This window comes from Kryptolebias marmoratus, linkage group LG6 (genome assembly GCF_001649575.2).
Source record: "Kryptolebias marmoratus isolate JLee-2015 linkage group LG6, ASM164957v2, whole genome shotgun sequence".
Classification (NCBI taxonomy): Eukaryota; Metazoa; Chordata; class Actinopteri; order Cyprinodontiformes; family Rivulidae; genus Kryptolebias; species Kryptolebias marmoratus.
In genome coordinates, this window is record NC_051435.1 from 15,904,361 (window position 1) to 15,931,404 (window position 27,044).

The 27,044-nt window shown below is 41.0% G+C and overlaps 1 protein-coding gene across 4 annotated transcripts in view; it reads left to right on the plus strand.

Annotated features, from left to right (window-relative positions):
- The first annotated feature begins 1,785 nt into the window (after positions 1-1,785).
- Positions 1,786-27,044, plus strand: part of LOC108232474 (probable phospholipid-transporting ATPase IH) — a 32,903-nt gene continuing 7,644 nt past the window's right edge. For 2 of the 4 annotated variants that reach the window (XM_017410296.3, XM_017410298.3), the window contains exons 1-25: positions 1,792-2,249; positions 10,808-10,930; positions 11,174-11,263; positions 12,465-12,545; positions 13,084-13,191; positions 16,023-16,151; positions 17,477-17,580; positions 17,689-17,739; positions 17,891-17,955; positions 18,044-18,125; positions 18,223-18,373; positions 18,465-18,662; positions 18,758-18,931; positions 19,296-19,462; positions 20,303-20,374; positions 21,300-21,373; positions 21,508-21,611; positions 23,127-23,308; positions 23,740-23,973; positions 24,083-24,260; positions 24,354-24,456; positions 24,765-24,910; positions 25,325-25,384; positions 25,872-25,999; positions 26,110-26,245. In XM_017410296.3, coding sequence (XP_017265785.1) covers positions 2,211-2,249; positions 10,808-10,930; positions 11,174-11,263; positions 12,465-12,545; positions 13,084-13,191; positions 16,023-16,151; positions 17,477-17,580; positions 17,689-17,739; positions 17,891-17,955; positions 18,044-18,125; positions 18,223-18,373; positions 18,465-18,662; positions 18,758-18,931; positions 19,296-19,462; positions 20,303-20,374; positions 21,300-21,373; positions 21,508-21,611; positions 23,127-23,308; positions 23,740-23,973; positions 24,083-24,260; positions 24,354-24,456; positions 24,765-24,910; positions 25,325-25,384; positions 25,872-25,999; positions 26,110-26,245 — 2,979 coding nt within the window. In that variant the 5' untranslated portion in view covers positions 1,792-2,210. Of the gene's footprint in view, positions 2,250-10,807; positions 10,931-11,173; positions 11,264-12,464; positions 12,546-13,083; positions 13,192-16,022; positions 16,152-17,476; positions 17,581-17,688; positions 17,740-17,890; positions 17,956-18,043; positions 18,126-18,222; positions 18,374-18,464; positions 18,663-18,757; positions 18,932-19,295; positions 19,463-20,302; positions 20,375-21,299; positions 21,374-21,507; positions 21,612-23,126; positions 23,309-23,739; positions 23,974-24,082; positions 24,261-24,353; positions 24,457-24,764; positions 24,911-25,324; positions 25,385-25,871; positions 26,000-26,109; positions 26,246-26,762; positions 26,787-27,044 lie in introns of all 4 variants that reach the window. The other 2 variants (XM_017410295.3, XM_017410297.3) reach the window with 2 other exon arrangements.

A 27,044-nucleotide genomic window follows, 5' to 3' on the forward strand; every position in this document is an offset into this window, starting at 1 on the left:
GTGCCATGTACAGCATAACATTAACATCCGTATAATTGCCCCGGCTGATAAGCAAAGAACATCTTGTAATTTGTCCACTAAGGCAAACTCATCTCAGTCCACAAAACGCCACCCTGGGGTTTTGTGGAAGGGAAACAGCCGCATCAAGGATTAACAGGTCAGAGCTGAAAGCACTGGATTGCCATGCATTATTAATAGTGTCTGGCCTAATTGAAAGTCTTAACACTGCAAATGAAATGTCTGGAGCAGACACCACACTTTACTGACCTGCTGTTAGAGGATCCCCCCTCTGTGTGGAGATGCAGCCAATTTTAGACTCTTTTTTTTTTTTTTTTTTTTTTTTTTTTGAGTTAAACTGTGTTTGACTTGTAAAACTCAGCCGAACAGCAGGACTGCTCTTTACGAGATGCAGTTAGTAATTGTTGCACAAAACAGACAGGTTTTCACTTGTTTCTTTTTTATTCTTCAATTTCATTTGTGTGTAAAAAAAAACTTCTAGGATGTAAACTTTTATAATTTTTATGTCTTTGTTTTTCTGTAAAAAGATGGAAGATCTAATCACGGGGACGCTTGGAGCTTCTTCTTCTTTGGTTTGATTTTGAATAAATGTGCTTTTAAGATCAAATAACTTAGCAAAAGTGAAAAAAGAAAGAAAATTGTGGTTAGTATGAATAAACAGCATGCATGGAAAAGAGACAAGGTATTTCTTTATACACTCCCAAAATGTCATGTTATGCTATTTTAACCTTTTTATTTCTGCAACAAAGTAGAAATATTGAACTTTGTAATGCATATGTGTGTTTCATATTTTGTCTGTGCGAATGTGTGTGAGTGTGTGTGTGCAAGCTTGTTTAGGCAGAACAGACGGCTGGCATTCAAGGCATGTGAAATGTCCCTGACTAAACATACTCAAAGGTTAAATATACTGATGGCAAAATAATTACGTCAAAGTCTGAGACCTGCTCGGCACTTGGCACAGTGATGGGAAGTACTTTAGGACAGTACTTTTTCTGTTTGCAATCTAGTCCTTAACACTATATTTGACTCACAGCTGCTTATTCTAGGGCATTAAAACTTAAGCATATAGTATAAATGTTTCCGTAGTGGTTTACATGTGGAGAACTCCTTTCAATTGCTCATATTTCACATGACATTTTGCATAAATTTCTAAAATTCTCGAAAGTTCTCCAGCATGTCTCATTATACTGTTATTTGAAATAACCTGCCTACAGTTCAAAGCAGCTGTGATAATCTGGCAGGCTGACACTGAAAAAAAAAAACCCTCTGGGTCTTTGCACCAGTAGAACACATGTAAAGTTATCAATCAGTATGTGCAAATGACATGTCTTTTTATTTTTTGTCTTTGATGCAAACGAGAGGGAAAATTACAGTTTAAGAAAACAGGCTGTGTTTTTATTTAGGGAAATTTGAACTGAAAAGTTGAGCAAAGCGAGTCTGGATTTAGGTGGAATAGTGCAGACAAAAGGTCTTATTTTCTATCTTTCCTGTCACAACTTGGAAGAGTTATTCAGCCTCTAATAATATCAATAGTAGCAATACAACAACAAATTTATCCATTTTGACAAGAATACGTTTGTAATTTAGCACTTTCTCTTTAATTAGGGATCTTCTTTTTATCATTATTATTATTACTAGTAGTAGTAGTAGTAGTAGTATGGACATGTTTTCTAGGCTCCACTATTTCTGCGTTTGTTGTATTCAAATTTATTAGGACGCTGGGAGCGTCAGTGCGCATGCGCCGCGCAGTCATCTGACGCGCGCTGTGGACGCTTCGGGGCCGCCGCTGTTGCCGCTGAGCTGCGCACAAACACGCAGTCACCGCGAAGGCGCCTCTCCCGTGAGGGGAAGCGGGGGAAATAAAACATTTTGTTTCAGACGCCGAATCTGCGACGCGACGAGCCGGAGGTCTGGTGGCTTGCGAGCGGCGGGGAGCTCCTTTACAATGCCGCCGGCGGCGTGAGACTAAAGGTTGTTGTCATGGCTCTTCCTCCAGGGATGCCGTGAAAATCCGAGCGGAGGAGTGACTGGGAGACCGCTGCTCATCTCTGCATCACAGACACGGCGGCGGCGGAGGCAGTGAGCGATGGACACAGATGGAAAGATCCACATTAGGTAGCGTTTACGAAGACCCAGAGAGAGCTGAACGTCTCTGTCGCGCAGTTTTAGTCACCGCCGGAGCTGCATGAAGGATGGATTTCAGCCTGCTCCGGAATATCATCACCAGATACGTAAGGGCCGCCGTCTGTCAATTCTGTCACCAACCTCTGGTGTTTGCATGTGGTGCAGTCCGTGTTAAAGTGCTCTTTCTTGTCCGTCCATAGGGTGACAAATAACTCTGCTCCTCCGCAGGAATGCACTTGATCAGCTGCCCTGCTACAGTGTGTTTTTATTTTTTTTTGTGTGTGTGTGGAGCTGAGTGGAGAATGTGCCAGCAGCCACAGTTACAGTGGTGACTGTGTTGAATAGAGATGAACTCATCTGACCCACAGTACACTTAAACTGAACTGCCCTCTTAGTATTCAAGGGGAGAAATTCCAATTAGAGCCAGGCCAGGCACTTGCACTCAGTTCCAGATGAAGAGAAACTTTCCAGGTTAGGGTCTGTGCAGATCACACCGACACCAGGTTTGTTTGAAATGCTCTCACAGCCGCCCTGAAAATGTTACCCAGATCACATGGAGGGCCTGGTGTGAACGGGCCGCTGCCCTCAGGAGCTTCTAATTATCTGGCAGGACAGGAAGCAGCTGCTCGGATGGGTGGCTGAATTAAAGGGAGGAAGGTGCCCACGAGGAACCAACTGTGACAGGCCCGCGCCCCTTCGTTTTCTCACACCTGCTCATACTGCCGGCTCAGGTGCTGCGAACGTGAGCTCATTTGTGCTTTGTTTTCTACAAATTGTCGTGTACAGGCGCGGTGGGGGGGGTGACAGGGAGCTTGAGTGATGCTCGAGCAGAGCTAATATCAGGGGAAATCAAAAGTGAGGAGGGAGGCATGTGGGTCACCGAACTCTCCCTCCCCCAACACACACACACACACACACACACACACACACACATCCCTCACCCTTTTCCCTCTGCATCCCCGTTGGCTCGCTGAGCCGGGCGAGGTATTAATCATTGCTTAAATTCTCAGGATATTGATTTACAATTTGAGGGATGGATGATGTGCAGGCTTTCTGGACCTCTATTACCTGAAGGTGTATTGCCTTCTGTTAACCCTGCCACATTCAGAACAGCTGCTCCCATAATGAGTCTACATTGTAGAGCAAACATTACATCATGCAAGGTGATTAAAATGTGATAAGCAACGCGTGTAAGCCTTTTCAGGCCGAGAGAATAGTCTCTTCCCAACAAGGTCACAGCCCAAAAGCCGTCCAGCAGTGAATTAGAAAATCTACTTCAGCCATTAAAGGATATTCCTCTAATTTAGTTAGAGTATGCCTTTCACTTTGTAACATGTTTTTTTATTATCACCTTGCTGATGATGCATTGTTTCGATAGAGAAATGTCGCGTTATCGGTTGTTTTGTGCAGGTTAGAGCAGCTTTGCTTTGCTTTGCTTTTGTTCACAGACACTTTCGCTGTATCTAATTTCTCATGAAAAGCAGCACAACCTTCCTAACTTTGTCAGAGAGGTTGATCAGCCAGGGTTTTTCCCGAGTCTTATGGCGATCTTTAGGAATTGGGGCACCCAATGTTCGATTTAGGTAGCTGACTATTTATTTGACTCATAAATATAACAGTTCAATATTCATACACTTTATAAATTACAGCAAAAAATAGCAAATCAGCACACATTCTTAACTGGGCTGTAGTGTACTTAAAGTTTGCTATCTGCACAGTACTTCTAATTCTTAAGTAACTCTAAAAAGTTATTAAGGACAATCATCAGTGTTTGATGTTATTACAAGAAGTAGAACTGCAAAGTTGTAAGAGCAGCATGTATATGAATTTTAAAGACGTAGATAGAACAGATGTGAGGCATGTTTATGGTACTTCGTAGCTGTAGTTTTGTTTCTTATTTTAGGATAACAACATGAATCAAAGAATGTCTCTGGGGCAGTGCTTTTTTTCTTCATAAATGCCTGTTTGTTTGTTTTTATACAAGCATATTGAGCCTATGGAGTAAAACAAACTGCATTTGTTTTTATTTTTAATGCACCGAAGGTGCATAAATGGAATATTTAGCTGTATGATAACTTATGTTTGTTTTGTCTCAAGCCAGAAAGAAGCCAGCCCTGCATTAGGATATGCCAGGAAGGAGTTTTATTTATAATTACATTTATCAGTAAAATGTCTGCCTGTGTTTTTTGAACTAAGTTAAGTTGTGTAGACGTTTTGTGTGTGTTTTTCTGTGGCAGTGGGTCAGTGTGTGTGTGTACAGCGTGTTTCCACTCCCCTCTCTTAGGTGCCCTTTACGTGTCTGGTAATATTAGCGGTAGCGTGACGCCAAAGAGTGGCGCGAACAGTGAGAACCGCATGAGGTCATGATCCAAATACGAAGTGTGCCGGTCTAGAACATTTTAATTTTACATCTGCACACTGACCTCCACGTCCCCTTATATTTAGCTTTACCTTCCCGCGTCTGCCTTCATAATGAGCCTTCTTTACATCTCGTCTTTAGATGAAACGCGCGCCCGCTGAGACCTTTCACAGAATCAGCTGAGAGAGGAGAAAGGTTCGAGACCTCTCTCTTTGATCAAAGAAGTGCCAGCAGGTGCCAGCGTGCCGACGGGCTTAAGAAAGGTTCCCAGCAGCTTTCCAGCTCTTTGAGTCCGCTGGCATGTGTTGAAAGCCAGAACGCTGCCTGCTGCATTCCTGTTTGCGACATGACAACTCACTGCTACAAACTGTTAAGGGCAGTCTATTTCTGTCTGCTGCACCCCGTGGTGCTGGGTCCCTGCTGGAGAGACACCAACTGTAGGTGACAAAAGCACACATGATGTGTGTCAGACCTGAGCTTTTCCTGCTGGCTTCTGTTAATGTCAAGGAAAATGGTCTTTCAGCTAAAGTGCAGGCTCCCGTAACGACCTTAAACTCCGATGGCAGAACAGAAAGTTTGTTTTTTTTATTTCAGAGCCATTTTCGAGCCTGTGTTAGTAATGTCGACGTCAAATGTGGAGGGGGAAAAACTAAAAAAAATCTGTTTGGAATGCAGATTACGGTGACAGGAGGAAAAGGAGAGAGCAGAGGGAGTGAAGAGGAGAAGTGGCACAGCTGGATTAAAGACTTATGTAACTGTTGGATCACGGCGAGTCAAGTGGGAGAGGGAGCTGGGACATCACCCGAATACAAATGTTATCTTTTAAAAGTCTTCTTTTCATGTTGAGCCTTTGATTTTGTCACAGGTATTAAGTTGGATGCGTCATCATGGCTTTGGGTGGTTTTTGTCACTAAAGGTTGACAAAAGAGCCCCAGAGCTAAGACTTCTTTTCTTATATGTCTAGCAAATAAATATACGTTTCGTTCTTAATAAAAGAAAAGAAAAAGAGAGAGATTTTCTTCAAAGAATGGAGTCATAAAAACATCCTGTTTGAGCCTAAATAAAAGCACCGAGAAGATCTTAACAATACTGCGCCGAACCGTAAACACTTGGGTTTTCTTTGAACATGATCCACACGACACAAGCTGCATCCAGTCGCTGTGCTAGCAAAGCAAATGAACTGACCCAGGATTTAATTCTGGTAACCCAAACCATCACCACATCCAGAGAGAACCAAACAGGACCGCTTACGATCCTGACCTCCATGTCAAACAGTCCATTTCCACAAAGTCGTTCACATTCAGTTTTCAGCTCGTATAATGAACGTCAGGAAATGTTTGTGTCATTTGAACACGTTTGCATATGAGATCACAGCATTGTGAAAGCCATCTGAAGTTTTTAATTCAAGAAACAGCACGACACGAATCATTTTTGTCCAGAGCGCAGTGCGTTTCTGACAACGTGAAGGGATTTTCCCACTTCCAAAGACCCGTGTTTTATGCACTGAAACTGCAGAAGTATAAACGCTTATCAGTATTTCAACAGTGGAAAGGTGTTTAGTTATAATATTCTGGACTATTATTCCTTTTTAGGGAGCTATTATCTGATCCTTTGTCTTTTGGCTAATGCAGTTGTGGTGCACCCTACGATTGCAGGTCAGATCATAATGTTTGAAACACTCCAGGTTTTTGAAAAGGTTTTTCTTCTTCCCCCAGTTGTTGTCGCTAATGGTGCTAAACAGAATAATGGTACTAATCCCAAACATGAAAATACAATTACAACATTGAGCATTAGGAAAGCTACTGGTTTGAGCACAAAATAAGGTCAATAAACTCCATCTGCTCTTCTCTATACTTTTTTTTTTGTCAGTGGCTTTGGGCTTGGGAAGGGCTGTCAGTGGGTTCCAGGAAAATGGTGGCCTTTATTTTCAACTGAAACTTGTAAATTATCTTTGTGCTAAGTCTGTAAGTCATAGCTCTCTTACCTTAGCAGTTTCCTTGTTTGTTGTGCTGACTTGCTGGATATCTGATCAGGTTAAAAGCTGAAAAGGTAAAATTGGAAACTGAAGAACTGACATTGAACCTCTAAAGCAAAAATACAAGTTAGATTTAGTCCTAGCTTATATTGTGGTGCGTTTTACTGATCCATTGCATCCGTCTGAAAGAAAAAGGGGGAAAAAAAGAATGATTTATTGTTTTATTTTAAATGGGGCTAATCTGGACCTGACGTGCTTTCTTCTCATCTTGTTATGACGTATGTAAAGACTGAAGTGGCATAAGGACTGAAGTCAACCTGCTACAGCTGCATCTCTGAGCCACCAAGTGAAGTAATCACAGAGCTGAAGCTGTCAGTATGTGTAAGGGCAAGACATCATTGTGACTTCATGATGTGATGTAGTGAAGGCAGATGGTGTGTGAAACCAGCTGGCCGTTGGATTCAGAATGGGAGATATCAACACATTTTATGCGCAGACTTCCTATGGTTCTGCTCTGGGCTTTATCTGTGTGAGCACAGACTGTGGCGGGACACAGCCAACCGATTTGGCGTGTTTGTGAACTTAAAGAGCGGCTCGTCTGTGTGACGAAATCACGGAACCATTTTGGCCGTCACACCAAAAGTTAAAATGATGAGTTGAGTCCACATCCTGCCCATTATTGTTGTATAACACTTTTGTATAAATGCGTCCTGTGTTAATGTGAGAATTTGATTAAAGTGAATTGTCAGTCAGAGAGAACTTGACGTGTGGTTTAAAGAGTCGTCCTTGTTCAACATGCGGCGTTCGTCTACAGTGAAGCGTGGACCGTAGGGGTGGGAATCTTTAGGCAGCTCGTGATTCAATTCGATTATGATTCAGAGGGCTGTGATGCAATTATAAAACAATCCATAATCACACTCCAAACAAAATCCTGAGCATAAAATTTCTCTGTCCTATGCAGTATAAAGCAGTTTTCATTCAAACAAGATTTTGGGAACCAAATGAAGAAAATAATCAAAATACTGTGTACAGTGACATTAGTAACAAGAGTGGAAACAGATGTCCGAACATAACGTGTAAGAACTGAAACTCTGATATCTGAGGGTTTGTGACCAAACGAACAGCAATCCATGCAACTGCGTTTTTCACAACTATTCATTTTAAAATCACAACCCAGTTTTGTGTTTATGGCTTAGGAAACTGTATAAACTGTATTATAGGTGATGCACATTATTGTTACACATTGTACCAGCCTCAGCCCACTTGGCAGACGCCCCACATTTATGAGTTGACGTTCTGTTGTGCACTTTTGAAATGAAAAAAGGCACATTTGGTGCAGTTTTTCTAATTTAATATTTTATTAATAACCCCTGCAAATGTTTTGACACATTGTGGAGACCCTTTCAGACGTTGTTCACCAACTATTCTCGAACAGTCACAGCCCAGATACTACTTTAACAAGTGACAGCAACAACACACATGGGACTGTGTGCACAACTTGCACATAATGTGGCTCTTGTGATTGTAATTTTCCGCTTTAACTTCATAGAAGCCAAAGCACTTCCAAACACTGGCTTTCAATGCAGAAGATGCTGCTTGTAGTCCTCGGTCGCATCTTTGTTGTGCGCACTCTTCATTTTTGCATTTTAGAGTTCCTCCTTTACCATTTTTCACGACATTATTATCGTTGAATAAAAATCTATTTTTAACTTTTTAAAAAATCGATTCAGAACTGTTCATGTTCTCATCAAGACACATCGAAAATGGGCTATAACCCCTGCCCCTGATGGACGAACAGCGGAGGAAGTTAATGATATATATCTTTTTTTTGCAACTCTGTGATAGAGATGAGCTACATCGTGGAGACAGCATGAAAATATGACCTTCCTGGGTGGACAGTGACTTGTCATCGCCAGCCACCGACAGTGCTTTTGCCTGTGTTTGTGTGTGCAGCGGGTTCATTTGTCCTATTAGCGAAATATCTCATGAACCACTGGACAGGTTTGAAACAAACTCTGTGAAAACAATCATTAGATGCATTTTATTGAGCTAAATTAACTTAAAACCCTTATTTCATGATGAAAATGTGTACCATCTTATTGCTGCTGAGGGTTGTGGAGTTAAGGAATCGCAAACGCATATATAGTGTGAAAATATCGCTTCCAAAATAAGAAATACTCTTATGGCTTTTTATAGCCCCATTTCCAGTTTTAGAAATAGCCGGCCTGCTGCTGTTCTCCTTTTCTAGATCCTGAGTTCAGACAGCAAACTAGCTGCTGGAGAGAGAGCACGCCACAGTGCTGTAAGGAAGCTGCAGTGGTGGGATGTTTTGCTGTTATCCAATACGTCGTGTCATTACCGATGATTGATAATGATGTAAAAACAGCCTCTTTTGTTAATAAAGACAAAGCCTCCATGTCCTGTGACCAACCGTCGAGCCAATTAGTCTGATGGAGCAGTAGAGTGAAAAGGGAACAGGGGGATGAGAGTTGATACAGATCAGTGGGGATTAATGATCAGATAACAGCCAACCACAATGCAGTCTCTGTGTTTCCCTCTGTTCCCTGTTCTGCAGTCACACTCTGTCATGGTGAGACACTTGCTGCCAGGTGACGGGAACAAAAGAGGTAGAAATGTGAGGGGATGAATGGTGGAATCACAGAATTGGGAAGGCTCGAGAAGAAGAGACGGGAAGAAGTAAATGCTGTCGACTCAAGAAACAGTTGAGCTGTGTGGCTTATTGTCCATCTGTTTGTTTTTCTTTCACATTTTGTTTTCCTCCTTGTTTGCCCTTTTCACTTTATTTATGTCATGGCGTGACACATGCAGTTTGTCCCTCCTCTGTCTCCTGCTCCTGTTGCTTGCTGCCCTTTAGTTGGTTTCCACCTCGCTTTTTTTTTTCATTCCACAGCGTCTCTCAGGGTCATGTTGCCTCCACCAAAGCTTCGGGGGGGTCTTCAGTCAGCTAACGGCACTGACTACATGTCTATTTTTACCACACTGCCAAGTGCCTGTTGATAAACAGAAGCCGAGTTAAGATCTGTGATTCCACTAAGTAAGGTTTCAGTTTGCTCATTTCACAGGGATGTTTTAGCAACCTTTTTTCATCCCGTGTCTAACCTTAATAATATAAGACAATACTTCACTGAAAACTCATTACACATAATAATAGTAAGTCATTTGTGTTCTTGGCTACAACTGTGTCAGAATATTGATCATATTTAAAGCACTGAAGCTTTTTTTTTTTCCTCCCAGAACTTTTCTGCAAATGGTCAACACTTTTCGTGATGGTAATCACTTTTTTACGCTGCGTCAGACAGGCTGCTTTCCCCAAGGCTACGCTCTCTTACTGCCCACACATAGGCCACAGATTTAGGTGTTTGTGTCCTCTGATTCTTGTTTTTTCATTTCTGTCTATTGAGTTCTTTTGTCACAATAGTGTAAAAGTGTTTAATGAAAGGCCAGAAGGGGTTAGTCGTTGCAGCACTAATTCCCAGAACAAATTCAGTTTGTCCCTGCCTGGATGTTATATGCAAGAAAGCAGCTCTCATGCATGGGATTCAGTGTGTTTTCTTTTGTTTGGCACTGAATTGATATTAATTTATTGAAATATAAAATGCACTGTTCTTGAGGTGAAGAATGGAAAATTTGAAAAGATAAAGAAAAACTTAATTCTGCTGTAACTAAAAGCTGATCCTGCCAACACTTTTTATCAAAAATGTCATCCTTCAGTCTGACCTGTCTTTAATGAAAGGTTTGCTTGTTTTAAAAAGTAGCTGAGGTTTTCTAATGTAGTTTTGTTTAACATCCTTAGCTATAATTTTTAGTTTGAGGAAAATGTTTGTACATTGGCGATTTAAAAACCTTGATAATTCCTCAATAATTGAGGAAAAACTTTTTATGAGGATTAATGAGGACATGTGCTTTTCCCCAATGTTTTTTTTATCTTTGTTGTCTAATTTGATGCTTTTCCTGTTCATTAACTCTGTTTGATTTAATTTCTAACAATTGCACACAACACATATCTCAAATTTTAGTTTGAAAATGTGAAAAATCAAGTTTCCACACATGAGCTTTAATAATACTTAGAACAAAAAATATTTATCCTACTCTTCTGGACGATCATGGCTGTATCCAGTGGAGCACGAGTACCAACACCGTTCCCGTTTCATGTTTTAAAATCCTGGTTTCACTCAGACTTTAGCTTCTTGGTAAAATGTTGGAGACTGTGTTTGACACCCAGCTGTATAAGCTAAACTATAACAAGTAGATCAGGGTAATCGCAGTTGAACAGTTAGATTTAACTCCATTTTTGTCCATTTCTTTGACAGTGTGTGGGGGAGGAGAACTGGGTGGACAGTCGGACGGTGTACATCGGACATAAAGAACCTCCTCCGGGAGCTGAAGCCTACATCCCTCAGCGTTATCCCGACAACCGCATCGTCTCCTCCAAGGTGAGCGGGCATCAGTCAGTGCCACAGCATACTTTGGCATCTCGCTGTTCTTCTGTTTCATATTCAGACAGCCATGTAATCTCCTCTGTCACGTTGTTTTTGAGAAGGATACAATTCACTTGTCTTGCGTTTGTGAGGCTGTGCATCTCGGTTTTCTCTAGAGAGGAGGGCGTTTGTGATGTGCCATTGTTTCCTTCTTTGTTTCGGTCTCGATAGTAATTTTCCTGCCACTCTGTCCCACAGTACACCTTTTGGAACTTCATCCCCAAGAATCTGTTCGAGCAGTTCAGAAGGATCGCCAACTTCTATTTCTTGGTCATATTTTTGGTCCAGGTAAGCGTTTCATCAAAAATGGAAAGCTGCAGTGACTTCCCACCTGTTTAATCAGAAACGGAACAGAGAAACAGAAAATGCACTCTTTATTTGTCCAAACACATCTTGAACCTTTAAGTAATTCTAAATCAGTTTTTGTTCTATAATGTCATTAAATGGCTCTAGTTGTTTTGTCGTCTGATTTGTTAAAGTAAGCTTGAGACAGTGCAACAAATACAGTACATCATCCAGTAACTTCCTGTTCCTATTATTATTATTATAAATAAAATCCTTAAAACACTTCTTAGATAAGTCTGCGTAACAAACATATCTGTAATTTGTTACACAGCTCATATAGATTAACTTTAGTCTGCTGTGTTAGTGGATTTTCAAAAAATGTGGGATATTTCTCTCTTTTTTTTCTCCGCAATTTGTTTTAAAATTATAGTTTATATCTTTGGAAGCAGAGTTCTTTCTGTGGAAAGTTTATAAACAACTAATATCTTACCTGTCATAGGTACCCATTAAACCAACTCAGTTTGGAGAAATAAAGTGTAACTCTGACCAGACTGGTGATTTGAAGGCTAGTCTAAGTTAGGCCAAGACCAGAACAGATTATTGCTGTCCTATGACTTTGGTCTTGGCCCCGCTCTGACTAGCCATTAGCTCATCTGTCCTGTAATAATGAAACACAGTGTATGTTCTCCTTGTTTTTAATCACCTTTAAAAATATATTTAGCTGCATGTGTTTGTACATTTGTTGATCACTATCTGACCACTATTTTGGAGTCAAACAAATTTATATGGCTGCCTCAGCTAAAAACTCTTAGGTAACACATAAATGGTTAGAATTTAGTCAAATTTATAGATATTAAACTAAAACTTAATGTGGTATCTTAGAGTCAATAACAAAACATACTCCAAGCTGTAACACATTTTGCAAGATCTCGCAGTAATGCATGAGATCATGCATCATTGACAAGGATGGACCAAAACAACTATAAGTTTGTTGCTTCTCTTCATAAGATGATTTTAGTGGCATGAAATAAAAATATGAATTCCTTTAAGAAATGAAAGTCCATTGATTTTTTTAAAGCTGTAACCAAAGCTGCACTTACAACCTCAGCCTTGCCTTTCTCTGAACCCCTCCACCCAACTCCTTTTTCTTTTGTCCCCTCTTCACCCTCCCCCAATCTACACCCTTCTCCCTTCTCCCTTGCAGCTTATCATCGACACCCCCACCAGCCCAGTCACCAGCGGCCTGCCCCTCTTCTTTGTTATCACTGTCACCGCTATAAAACAGGTAGGACACAAACAAACATGCTCAGATCTCTGGGAAACATTGCCTCAAACAACAACTTCTGGTCTGCGATGAACACACACATACACACACACACACTCTCTACCAAACAGCTTCTCTATTATCTGTACGTACACATTCCTCCTGCAGTGGGAGGACACACTATTGAATATGTCTGGTGATGTGAGAAATATGGTAATGAATGCTCTCCTCTGTTAATCACTTGAGCCTCTAAGAGGTGCATCTCCCGCTACAGAGAAATTGGGTGCTATCAGTGATAGATGAAGCTGTTCTAGTAAAGGAATCTTGAGGTTTACAGGAACATTAATCTAAAACTAGAAATATAGGAAACAGGTCAGCAAGCGAAAAGAGATCAATGCTAATTAATTCCAGAGTAGAACCATCACCTCCTTCTTTGTGTTTCTTGATCTCAAGCTATGCCTCAATACTCTGCACAAAGGTTTTTATTCTCTCTCTCTTGCCCTGTCTTCTTTTCCCCTTTATAAACTTATTTTCTGTTCCTTTCTCGCGACTCTCTCAGGGCTATGAGGACTGGCTCAGACACAAGGCTGACTGCTCCATAAACGAGTGTCCGGTGGACGTGGTGCAGCAGGGGAAGGTGGTGAGGACGCAGAGTCACAAACTACGGGTAAGAATGGCCTCATTAGACCAGTGGTGCACCTGAGGCCACAAAGCAACACTGCTGCACTGCTGCAATGCTCACGTTTTTTGTTTTTTGTTTTTTTTAACTGTCGCTCTCACTCCCTCTTTTCCTCTCTGCAGTGTTCTCTAACTTGGGCTCCCTTGTTTGTCCTACCGATTAATTGCGCTGAAACTGTAGTACGCTGCTCCCTGGTGCGTCACGCAAGGGTCTTGTGATGCGTTTCATGAGTCATGTTGTTTCTGTCATCGTTCTTTAATGTTGACTTTTGTCATTCTGATGCAAAAGTGAGTCAGCCTTTGCCTTGATTGAGTTATTTAAATAACATCAGACCTCTTTAGGCTGCTAAAAAGTACTAAGATTTTGTCATTGAGCTTTTTTTTGCCATCTTAGAAAGGGTTCTTTATTTAGTTGTTTACGGGATCTGTATTGCAAGCATTTGATAATGAGTTTAAGCACGATTACCATCTCTATAAACTGATGGTTGCACTCAGAAGTTGTCTCAGTTAAAATGTAATTTTCCACACTCACTCAGCCCATCTTTTTTATGGCTTTAGTGTAATTTAATACATGAGTTGCTCTCAAATCTGCCCTCAAAAACCCTTGGTAAACAACCAAAGGAAGTACAGGGTCGGGTTAAACGCTATTTGGATGAAACCTTTCCATAACCTCTTGCCTGCTTAAAGTTGTTTACCTTCCCACAATGCTGTGTAAGTAAATACACAATTGTTGTAGAGGGGAACATAATTGGTGGTGTTGTTTTTAATGCTAAGAGTTGAAGATTTCATTAAAATATGCTGTTTTTTTCCTCATTTTCTTGTGAAACCAAAAAGAAAAACATAAAAATAAAATTTGGAGAGCTGAAGGAGTGCTCTAAATATAGTCAAGTAATAGCCAAATAGTTATTTTTTCATTTGGAGCACTGGAGTTGCTGCTCTTCAGCTAATGGGATTGGTCAGATGTGTCACGACAGCAAAGTCATGCAGAAGTTTAACCAGTTCAGACAGAAGTAGGATAGAGCAGCAACTTTCTTGTTCTGGGGTGTAAAATTACTTGAGCGTGGAGACTTCAGTGGCTTTTTTAGAAAGCAAAGATGAAGCAGTTTCTTATAAGAAATGCCCACCCAGTGGCTTAACAACAACGTAAATGATCTGATTAGGATTTTCAGTTTAAAGATGCTTTTACTTTTTGTCTTTATTCTGCTTGTTGCTTCCACACATAACGGCACTACTATGCAGGCAAGGAGAAGAATCTTTTGTTGGCCAGAAAAGCTGCCTTTGCAGAAAAACTGCACGGTGTAATTACTGCATTTATTCTAAAGGGAGTTTGTTATCATCTGTGTAAAACCAGTATTGCAAAAAACTTTAATTAATTATGGGCTGTTATTTTTTTCGGCGACAATCAGTTCACGCTCTGTGTGTCAATAATGTATTTGACCAATTCAATGGACTCATGCTGCTCTTGATGCCCACACCTGGTTTAGATAATAGTGGCTGAAATTATGAAACACAAGGAGAGAACTGTGAGAGGAGTCAGGTTTTTTTTTTTTTTTTTACAATTTGATAATGTCATCACAGTATTCAGCAATAATATTGCAGTTGCATATTTCGCTAATGTCGTGCAGCTCTGATTCATACTTTTTATTTTTTTTAGCAAAAACTTAACACTTGATCCTTCTTTAACAAGCTTAGATGATCTTCTCCCAGCTGTGATTTGGTCACAACAAGGCCAAATTTGACTTAATTTAAATGTCTCAGTCAGTGCTAACCATTCGTGAGCTGATATCGGTGACATGTTGATATCCAGGTGAACTCGGTAGTCCATGTTAAATTTGTTTATCCACAAGTAGTAACTCAAAACTAAGACGTGCAGTACTTGTTGTAAATAAGAACCAGTCAGAAGTTGGAGTAATAAGACACTTGTTAATTATGTTTGGTTGTATTTATGGCAGCCTTGATGAAGGCAATAAATGTCAACATTCTACGGAGAAAAACGAATGGATGAACCGCCTTCCTGCGCAGCAGCTGGCTATCTTCTCCGCAGATGTCTTTCCTCCTCCATCCAGGCATTTAATGAAAACAGTGTCCGGCTGTATAATGTGACTGATCTAACTCATCACCTCCTGTGCAGACCCATTGATTCAGTCCACTATATTTTAGTCCTGTAACACCATTTTGTCAGCAGGTACGTAATGAGTGCTGAAACATCTCGTTTCTGCTGTGTCTGCTGCTCATTTGTGAGCGTGCAGAGACTGTGTGGGACGTTGAGGGTCAGCTCAGAAAATACAGCTTCAGTTCAGCTGCCAAGCATTAAAAGGTTGCAGAGAACAAACAGAGTTTGTGTTACCATTGCAGGAGTTTTCTGTGAATTTCATTAGTTGAGAGACATCTTGAATGCATACTTTTTTTCTAAAAACCCTTGCTTTTTCATCACTGTGTCCTTGCCGTCTTTATTTTAACATTTTTCCTTTTGTCTGCACCGCAGTCTCTCTCTGCACCAAGGTCTGTCTCTTCCAAACATCAAACAGCAAGGATTAGAGTGTGAACTGGGAGTAGGAATAATGATGAATATATTAATCATATGAAATCAAAGAGCGTGTCATGTGTACGGTCACCGTGGAGACGGGATTTATTAGAGTTTAAGCTGCTCTGCTCGCATAATCTGTTATGCAACTTCTCAATCCTTTGGGGAAAAAAAAAAACGAAATGGTAAAGGATGAGCAGACCTGGAGGTGTTTCTGTTCGGTTTTTAATACTTGTCTTATCCATACCTGCTTTATTATTGATTGGAAAGCTGCCATGTGTGTCCTTTTCTTTAAGGTGGGCGACATTGTCATGGTAAGAGAGGATGAGATTTTCCCCTGTGACCTCATCTTTCTCTCATCCAGCCGATACGATGGCATCTGCTACGTCACCACCACCAGCCTTGACGGGGAGTCGAGTCACAAGGTGCCAGGATAAGTGGAGGACTTTTTGATTCAGTCCTGCATTAAACTTGATTTTAAATTGCCACGTGAAAAAAAGCTACAGTAGGTTTGTAGTAGGCTACACGGAAGAGCTTTTAAAGCACCAAAAAACACAAATTTAATCCATTTCTTTAACCCAACAGTGCATCCCTGCTGTCACAGAACAATGCCTGTTATGTAAGAGTATAAAATCTATTTACGTCTGTATCAGCAAAAGAAAACAATAACACTCTTCCCAGGCAGGTTGGATCATAGACATTATGTATTTTGAAAAGCAAATCCTCATATGATTGATTTGTATGGGGTTTTTAAAACATTTAATAAAAAAAACAAAAACAGTAAAAATATTGTCAAGTAAGACATCTTCTCATCATTCCAGAAAATGTGCAGTTCATTTCAAACATTTTTCAATGAGCTCATACTGTTTTTGGGGGGGGGGCTTTTTTTAAAAACCAAAATTAGTTTGATGTGACAAATTTGCTTTTTGTGTCATTTTTTCAGTCTTACTTAGCAGTGGAATCAGTCACAAACAGCATGTCTGTAAAGGACACATGAAATACCACTTTTTATACAACGTTTTTCTGAGGTCTTAATGAAATTAAACCTCAGTTCTTGAAAAGCATCCTCAACATTTAGCCAAACACTCAGGAACGTCTATCTAAGAAAGCCCGCAGATTGCAGTGAACTTTTACTTTGTTGCAATCCCCCATCCTGAGCACATTGATGACAGTGGAAAGGAGTGAGTCCCTTTTAACAGGAAAATAAAAGGCATTCAAGTACAGATGCACCCCAGTCAGAGGGCTGCTGGTTCAATCCCAGGTAAAGGTGTATTAATGCCACTTTAAATTTGAGCATGTAATACCCTCCTTTAAAATTCGAAATTTATGTTTATTTCAGGCATTGAACAGGCAAACTGATGGGATTTTTACTGTTTATAGCAGCTGCTAATCAGGAAAAATGATCAGCAATAAAAAAAAAGGTTCTCATCAACACATCTCACACCTTCACCTACTGACAATCTTTGACGCCATTTACTTGACCTTATATATGGCTCAAACACACACTGTTCCAGATATTTTCCACTATGTCGTCCATCCTCCCCAGTCGTGCCCTCACAGTGGCCTCTTGCCGTCCTCTTTCTGACCCGTGGAAACACTCTCCAGCAGCTCATTTGCTGCTCTCCCAGATTCTTTGTGTCATTTGAAACAAACTTGCCGAGGCTGAGACGCCAAATAAACCCCGGCTTCATAGTGGCTGTGTTGGTGACATTTTCCTCTGTTCTCCCTTTTCTACACCTTTCTGTCTCAGACCTATTATGCTGTACCAGATACCATGGCCTTTCGAACGGAGCAGGAGGTGGACTCGCTACATGCCACTATTGAATGTGAACAACCACAGCCTGACCTCTACAAGTGAGTGTCTCCTCATTACACACAGACCTGCTGCAAGATCTGACCTTACAGCCTTGTACATCTTGATTTAATGTTGTTGTCTGTTGTTTTTTTTGTTTTTTTTTCCAGATTTGTGGGACGCATCAACATTTACAAGGACAAAGAGGAGCCCATCTCTAGGTGGGTGTGCTACGAGTGTATTCTTTGTGTGTTTGTACTGGTAGTTTTCTTGTATATTTTATGGAAAAGCTTCGTTTATTCATCAGAATAAATTAACGTTGTTAGTTAGTTTTCGAATAAAAACAACTTCTAATCTGTTTTCTTCTTGCAGAACACTTGGAGCTGAAAACTTGCTTCTCAGAGGAGCCACGCTGAAGAATACACAACATATTTATGGTATTTTTATTAACTTCAATTTGCGCCTGTCTCTTGAATATTTATGTAAAGATTTTTACGATGTTTATTTTTGTTTTCTCTCCCTCAGCTGTGGCTGTCTACACTGGCATGGAGACCAAGATGGCACTTAATTACCAGTCGAAATCTCAGAAGCGCTCCGCTGTTGAGAAGTAAGATTAATGGCTCGGCTCTGATGATTTGAAGCTGTTTGTTCTCCGAGGTCTCGTTAATGGTACTGACTCGTCTCTGCTCTGTCACTCTCTGCAGGTCCATGAACGCCTTTCTGATTGTGTACTTGTGCATCTTGATTAGTAAAGCTGTGATAAACACTGTCTTGAAGTACGCCTGGCAGTGGTCTCCTGACCGAGACGAACCCTGGTACAACCACAGGACTGAGATTGAGCGCCAGCGCCACGTGGTCTGTCTTAAAACCCTCCGAGTTTTAAAAACAAAATCTTGACCACGTACGACTGATCTAAAACGGTCTCGTCGGTCCTACTTGTTTCCAGGTTATCCGAGCCTTCACGGACTTCCTGGCCTTCATGGTCTTGTTTAATTACATCATCCCAGTTTCCATGTATGTCACGGTGGAGATGCAGAAATTTCTAGGCTCTTATTTCATCACCTGGGATGAGGAGATGTTCGATGAAGAGCTGGGACAGGGAGCTCAGGTGAACACCTCCGACCTAAATGAAGAGCTGGGACAGGTTTGTCATTGAACACACAAAAGACTCGACATTTACATCGATATTTTTTCGTGTAAACAGACCCTCACTGTACCCCGTCTCTGCCTCCCTGTCAGGTGGAGTACGTGTTTACTGATAAGACCGGCACTCTGACTGAGAACAACATGGAGTTTATTGAATGCTGCGTTGATGGCAACGTCTACATCCCACATGCAATTTGCAACGGTCAAATCCTCAGCGCTGCCTCCAGCATAGACATGATCGATTCCTCTCCTGGAGGATACAGAAGAGTAAGTTTGTGTGTTTTACACAATAATCAGACTTCTACATACACAAAGCCTTTTTCTTATAAAGATTTCTTTCTTTTGTATTACCTAGAGAGGAATTGTTCTCAGGTACTTAGAAAAGTGATGAGTCTTACATTTATTGCTGTAGAATCGAGGATAAGTTTGAATTTTAAATAGGAAGAAAAAACACGGTGGTGTCAGCATGATCAGCAAGAGTGCATCATTGCAGGTTTTTCTGAGAAAATTGCAAAAAAAAAAAAATACTGCTTTAGTGACTAAAACCTAGTACAAAAATTGTCAAGGAAAGTGAGGAAACTAATGCAGCTGAACACTGAAAGAAAGAAGAATTATTTATGTGTGTCTGCAGGAATACGAGGATCTGTTTTTCCGGGCGCTGTGTCTGTGTCACACGGTGCAGGTGAAGGAGGAGGAGACGGTGGACGGCATCAAGAGGGGCATCCACCAGGGCAGGCCCACCTCCTTCTACATCTCCTCCTCACCAGATGAAGTAGCTTTGGTAGAAGGAATGAAACGGTAACCACAATATAACAGGATATTATTTTGCAATCTATAAGTAGTAAGGTATTGTTTCAGTTTTGGGGGGTGTCTAGTTTAACATTTAACAAACACATATTGTCATATTTAGTATTTGGTGGAAAACACTTTGTCAGTGTCTAATGTCTGATTAACACACATAAAGTTTAAGAAAATTAACTTTGCTGATTAATAGTCATGTTGATCTATTATTCTAAGATCTTTTTACAATATGGTTTTGTGATATTGCCACAGATGGACCAGTCAACCCAGCAAAGTCCTCCATGCCACCTCAGTCATTGACACAAATCACTCTGACAGGAAGAAAGCACCTCAGGCCCTGCTTGAAAGTGTTTTGTGAAAATGGCTGTAGTTACATGCACAATATTAGGAAAAACATGCAGTTGTGAAAATATTGTTGAATAGACTGCTCTGTTTTAAAAATTTCAAATAGAGCACCACGCTGGCAAAGATTAAATCTGAATCTTGAATAAAAATGCAGGACTGTACAAAAAACGTGGGTGCCGGCCCAAACAATGCTTTAATATGACCTGTCAATACAATATATCTTTAGCCAAATTAGCTTCTTGTTTTAAAGCTACATAAAGTGATATGTATATCCACATTAGCAGAAAACGCAGGGAAGCACCATAACACGTACACAATACCAAGCTATTCGTCAGATGTTTGCTGTGTTTTGCATATCTGTGAGCTCACATGCGTTAGGTGCACCAGAACAGCGTCAGCCTCTCCATCTTCGTCAGAAATGAGTGATCACGAGCATCGACACTTTCTGTCCCGCTGTGATTAATATTATTTCCCTTTGCTCTTGTTTTCCAGGCTGGGCTACACCTATCTGAGACTGAAAGACAGCTACATGGAGATCCTCAACAAAGATGATGAGATTGAAAGGTTAGTTTACTCGTTTTTGTCGTTACACCACAGCAGATAAAGCAGGATTAATCCAGCTGATGGGCTTATGGTCAAACATCAGCTGACGAATTAGCTCTCAGCTTGTGCTACATGTTCATCAAAGGTTAGAAAAGGTCACAAAGATTTTGGAAATCTGCAGCTTCAACAGATCCAATAAGTCAGATCGAAACACTTTAACTGATGAATGAAAAAGGATGGAAGTAAGACCGCTTTGGAGAGAGGCATTATGGAAATTTTCTAATGTTTTTATATGTTGCAGTCTGTTTGCGTAAGCAGCCTTGGTCTACATCACTCTCAGTAGTGGCCCAACAATTGTGAGCTATTTTAGGAACACAAGAGAGCTCAAGAGGGGAGGGTTTAGCTGTGATTCAACACTTTAGGTGATTTGTAGTAGGAACTGGAACAAAGAAGGTTCTGAAGTCCTCTTTCATTTGCTGTTCTAACCTTTTTGGGGCAAATCTAAAATATAAATGCAAGTGCAAACAGCTATAGCTGTCAGAAAAGTACCTAATTACAGTTCCAAACCTTCAAGTCTTCATTGTGGTTCACTTTATAAGATGTGGAATTCTCAAAATAAGTCATAGAAACAGTTTTGCAGTAGTCAGTATTTGACAAACGGGCATCTTAAAAAGCCTGATCAAACATTAAATACCTAATCTAGTTCTAAAAGTATGATCTTTCTTACATTACTTACTTGCACACAGCCGAATTTTACCAGCTAAAAATAGGAGTAGACTGCTTTCTTCCAGGAACTGCGAAGAAAAGCCTCAGTGGCACTGAAACAGAAGAGCACATATGGGGGACTTTGTTGATTTTGACAAGTTTTACTTGTCTGTACCTGAAAGAAGGTTAGAAAGCCAAGAAAAGGATCGTGTGTTTTATGTTGACACTGTCTCATCTTCAGGTTTGAGCTACTCCATGTGCTGAACTTCGACTCTGTCAGGAGGAGAATGAGTGTCATAGTCAAGTCGAGCTCAGGTAAGACATCTTCTTACACGGTGTAACAAAAATATCCTCAATAAATCCACGATAAGATGCTGGACTGTTCCTGCACTTTGCTTACGATGTGTCTGGTTGTGTGTTTGTGTGTGTAAATGTGTGTGGCTTCTCAGGAGAGTACCTGCTGTTCTGTAAAGGTGCAGACTCGTCCATTTTTCCACGAGTAGTATCTGGAAAGGTGGAGCAAGTTAGAGCCCGGGTGGAGCAGAATGCTGTAGTAAGTGAACATTTTGACCTGCAGAGATGTAGGCTGGGTCCAAGGGTCCATCACATTCACATAGCAATATGTTTTTCTAGCTTTTCACATGAAAAAAGTAACACGTTTTAAAAAAGGGGTGACAGCTGTATTGAGAGCACAGATCTCAGATAAAATAAGTAATGAAACAATTCTAAAGTTAAAATTATTCTCATATTATCTGAAGCTCAGCTTAAAATTAGCCAAGCTCTACAAATAATACTCCTATAATAATATTAATAAGGCAATTAGTGTTACAGTAATATCAATAATGAGACATTTATTCTGCAGGAACACACAGGAATGTTACTGGTTGTATTCTTTGTTCAAAAACGTAGGTTTTCAGTGGTAATTTATAAATTATTGTGAGTAGAAACATAACCATAGTAAACGTAGACACAATAATCATGATATGAAATTTTTACATCAGTTCATTCTTAGCCACATGCCTTGTGAAAAGTCCGTGTAACGTCTAGAAGAGCTAATGTGAAAATAAAGCAGATGATAGTCTGGAGAACTCAAAGTGAGCAAATGGGTGTGAAATTCTGCCTCCACAGACTGCTCACCTAAATTGCAAAATGTGGGAACAAGTATAAAAGCTCCAGTAGTGAGCTAAATGTGTAATATTAAAAATGAGCTGGACAGGATTATCAGAGCATTTTCTGTGTCTGAAAACAGCTTTGCTCCCAAATACTCAAGCAGATGTGCCTCCTCATTTTCTCTTTGGTCCCCCCCACCTGCTGTTGACCCAGATATCATGCTCAGCAGCACAACAACTGTGCATAAGTGCCAGTTCTTAAGATTTACCTACATAAGAAAGGGCCAAGAGGAGGCGTTGAGAAAGGATGCATAAGTCACGTGTTCAGCAAATAGTTTTGTTTTTTTTGTCATCAGTGATGCATCAAAAATCCTATACATTATCAAAGGTTATGAATTGAATTAAAAGTACATATGTAAGTCGTTGAAAACACTTTGCATACCCTTCTGACAGTAAATGTTAAATGTAGTGATGTGCCGTAACTAAACGGTTGACACTTTTGTGTCACATGGTTTAAAAAGTGACAGTCCCAAAACAAAGGTGCCTCATTTCGTTGTATATTTGCTGCATCAACTTCTGTCCTTTGCTCATTTTAGACTAAAAAAAAGAGACTGGTTTGAGAAAGCTCAAAAGTTACAGGAGGGGGGGATGGTTTGCTTTGCGTACATCCTCCAAGTCAGGACTCCTTTAGGGAGTTTGACTGCTGAGATCTCATTGCAAATCACCCATTGATTGTTTAAGGCTGAGGGGAAAATAGATTGCCCTCCAGGGGCCCCTCTAACATGCCTGGTGTTCCTGTTAAAAAGCCGCTGGTGGAAAACCATCATCTTCCCCTTTATCAGCAGCTGTACTGGCATTTCATTCTTTCTGACTCTGCTCATACTCCATATTCACAGTTTGAAACACATCAACTAATTTGTTAGTGTCTCTTCCTCTCTCTCTCTTGACTTTAAAACCAGGAGGGGCTGCGGACTCTGTGCGTCGCCTATCGAAGGTTGTCCCAGTCCGAGTATCAAGAGGCGTGTCATCACCTGACTGAAGCCAAGCTGGCCCTGCAGGACAGGGAGCAGAGGCTGGCGCAGGCCTATGACATCATTGAGAGGGACTTTGTCCTACTGGGTGCTACAGCAGTGGAGGACAGGTTGGTGCATGAAGGGGGGAAATGGAAGGGAAAGATTTAGCGATGGTTCTGCTGCAGCAGGGAGACACTTGGGGAGATTGATGAATCATAAAACTCATTTCAAAGATTGTCATGACTTAGGAGGACAGAAGAGATTCAGTGTGAGCTCTCTTTGGTGACTTATTGTGAATATTGCTTTGCTTTTAGTTTCTTTTTCTCTGTGCATATGAAATATCTTATGCACTAATTGAATAGACTTCAGTATCGACCCGGACTGATCAACTGCTTGACAGTTTAATTTCCTAATAGATAAACTGCTGGTGGGCAAGGACAGGGGTGGTCGTGCATTGATAAGTTATCACCAGTTGGTAATGGATTGACTGAAGTTTAGATGGATCGCTGAAACCTACTTCAGCGGAGGCCGAAGCACTTATTGACTTATTGATGCACAGGCTCCAAGAGAAAGCTGCAGACACCATTGAGTCGCTGCACAAGGCCGGGATAAAAGTTTGGGTCCTCACGGGGGACAAAATGGAAACAGCTGCTGCTACGTGCTACGCCAGCAAGCTGTTCCGTCACAGCACCCAGATCCTGGAGCTGACCAAGAAACGCACGGAAGAGCAGAGCCTGCATGATATTCTGTTCGAACTGAACAGGACGGTTCTCAGACAACGCTCCATATCCGGGTAAGGAGTAATGCACTCGCACAACACGTTCTGGTACTTGTTCTTGCTCTGGTCTGTGGGTTGTGTAGGTAAGTCTTCTTGTTGTTCAATTTGCGGTATGTTCCTCTAGATTGTCAGTAGACTGCCTGGACTTCGGCCTAATTATCGATGGGGCCACTCTCTCCGCAATATTAAAGTCAAACCAGGAGGGAACCAGCCATGGCAACTACAGAGAGATCTTTCTAGAGATCTGTCGCAACTGTAGCGCAGTTCTCTGCTGTCGCATGGCACCGCTGCAGAAAGCACAGGTGACAGACGCTTTTTCAAACATACCCCGAACAGCTGAACTTCCTGACTAACACAGCCACTTGAATCAAAGTGTTTTTGTTTCCTTTTGGCAGATTGTGAAGCTAATCAAAGCTTCCAAGGAGCACCCCATTACCCTTGCTGTTGGCGATGGAGCCAACGATGTCAGCATGATCTTGGAAGCACATGTAGGCATTGGTGAGTTCAGTTGCCACCTTTTATTATGGTCTAATTCTCTCAATAATTCATGCACCGTTTTTTTATTAGAGTCCTACTTGATTTTGAAAGCCAGATAATGATATTTGAGAAGAGAACAAATCAAGCAGCATGGATTAGTGTCTGTGTTTTTTTACAGTAATAGTCCAAGTAAACAACCATTTGCTAATAAATGATCAACTTTGGTGATGAGTCATGCTAAAGATGTAGTGAAGCAGGAAACCATCATTAAATGGATGTAATATTGGTATTTTTAAAACTCTTGTTAATAAACTGTTTTTTCCCCCAAGGCATCATGGGTAAAGAAGGCCGACAGGCAGCCAGAAACAGTGACTATGCGATCCCGAAGTTCAAGCACCTGAAGAAGATGCTGCTTGTTCACGGCCACTACTACTACATTCGGATCGCTGAGCTCGTTCAGTACTTCTTCTACAAGGTACCAGACAAATCGTTGTGTGCTCCGGGGGCTCGCATCTTTTAATCACTTTATGGTAATTCCCAACGAAACACTGAGCCACAAAGAACCAGATTTTTCAGCGACTCTGACAGATTGCTGGGTTTATGAATCCCTTGTGCAACATTCTCCTGGATTCATGGCTGTGATGATCGGTGTGGGCGGCTTCCACAGCATGCAGTGCCCTGCCAACAGTGGGGTTTTTTTTTTTTTCTTCCTTTTTGGCAGGCCAACTTGTTTCGGCCCACTCAGTGAGCTCATAGTGCACAATCTCTCCACAAACAGGAATGTTGAGATAGTTGCATGTTTAGGCTCTTGAAACTGCTTCACTTGTACCTGTCACTGGCCCATCACTTTCTTCACTTCTTGTTGTTTTTCTCTCTTTCATCTTTGCAGAATGTTTGTTTCATCTTCCCTCAGTTCCTGTATCAGTTCTTCTGTGGGTTCTCCCAGCAGGTAAGTACTTTATAGTGTGTGAGAGTTAAGCAGATTATGTTCACGTCTTCCCAAGAATGAGCATGTGTAAAGTAAAAAGCAGAACTCGCATCTTCATCTGGCTTGTGCTTTTTAAGAACTTATGTTGTTTTTTATCTTTAGTACACAAACCTTTATCATTAGTCTTGTAATTAAGAACAGCAAAACTCTCAGAAAGTAATCACTGGATGTACAACTTGATCAAAGATGGCTGCCACAGCTAAGCAATAGTAGCAGACACAAAAATTGCTATACCTTAGTCAGTTTTACAGATTGTAGAAGCTGACACTCATCCCTAACACATATCCTGAGTGTTAACGGATCCTGTGAAATCTTTTAATGTTACTTGTGCACAACATTATTTTCGATGTTTGACCAAAACGACTCTAACTCCTTCCCTTCTTACCATAACAGGAGCTTAGTTTGAAACGCCACGTTTTATTTTATCTGTGTTTTGCCCCCGGTGCAGCCTCTGTACGACACAGCATATTTGACGCTGTACAACATCAGCTTCACGTCGCTCCCCATCCTCCTGTACAGCCTGGTCGAGCAGCACGTCACCATGGAGTCACTGAAGAGGGAACCCTCTTTGTACAGGTGAAGAAACGGCCCTTCGCCCAGATTTTTTTTCTTGGTGTAAAACATTGATTTGTGTGTTGTTCATGGCTGCCATGATAACATGTTTTGTTTGTGCCTGTTTGTTTTAGGGACATTGCCAAGAACTCCCTCCTCCGCTGGCCTGTCTTCCTGTACTGGACATGCCTTGGTGTGTTTGACGCCTTCATCTTCTTCTTTGGTGCCTACTTCCTGTTTGACAACACCACCTTCACCAGCAATGGCCAGGTGAGCCTCTATCTGGTTTCAGAGCAGACAGTGAGAACCATTGTTTAAGGGAATACACTTTAAAAAAAAGAACAGGTATAGCATTTAGTTTGGTGCTCAAGGTGTCCTTTAGTGAGTGAATAATCAATATAAAGTCATCATGAACCTTCACTCATCTTCACTGGATTCTTTTAGTGCGGTATTAAGTGGACCAGGTTAACATTGTGCTCATTTTTTGTGTCTACGGTTCTGTAACAGTAAAGTTTCTGTCCCGAGCCCCCAAATAGGTTTGTAACATTGGACCTCCATTCATATCGACAACACAATAGCATCTTTCTCTGTATTGTTAATTTTGTATCATGTCAACTGTTTTTAATTGCCTTCGGTCCTGTTTTTTAAGTTGAAACATCCTGAGATTCATTTTACCTTTTGTCCTGATTCTTTTCTCTTTTTTCTTCCCCCCCCCCCTCCTTCTCTCTTGCTTCCTCGCTCTTTATTTTGCTCCTTTCTTCCTCTTCCTCCTCCTCCTCTTCTTCAGCTTATGACCACCAACACACAGATGGTAAGCCTGTCTCCCTCCCTGTCAGCTCTCTCTGTCTCTCATTTTCTTCTTAGTTCCTGTCGTTTATTTCAGTTTGCCCGTTTCATCCCTCCTCACACATCATGCCATTCATGCACTTTCATTTAAGTGTGTTCATTTTCTCCAGCTACGTTTTACCCCCCTAATAATTTGCAAAACCGAACCCTGCACAATACCTAATCTTAACCACTCCACTAACATGGTAGAAATCTTAGATGCTTCTCCACATTATCCTTGTGT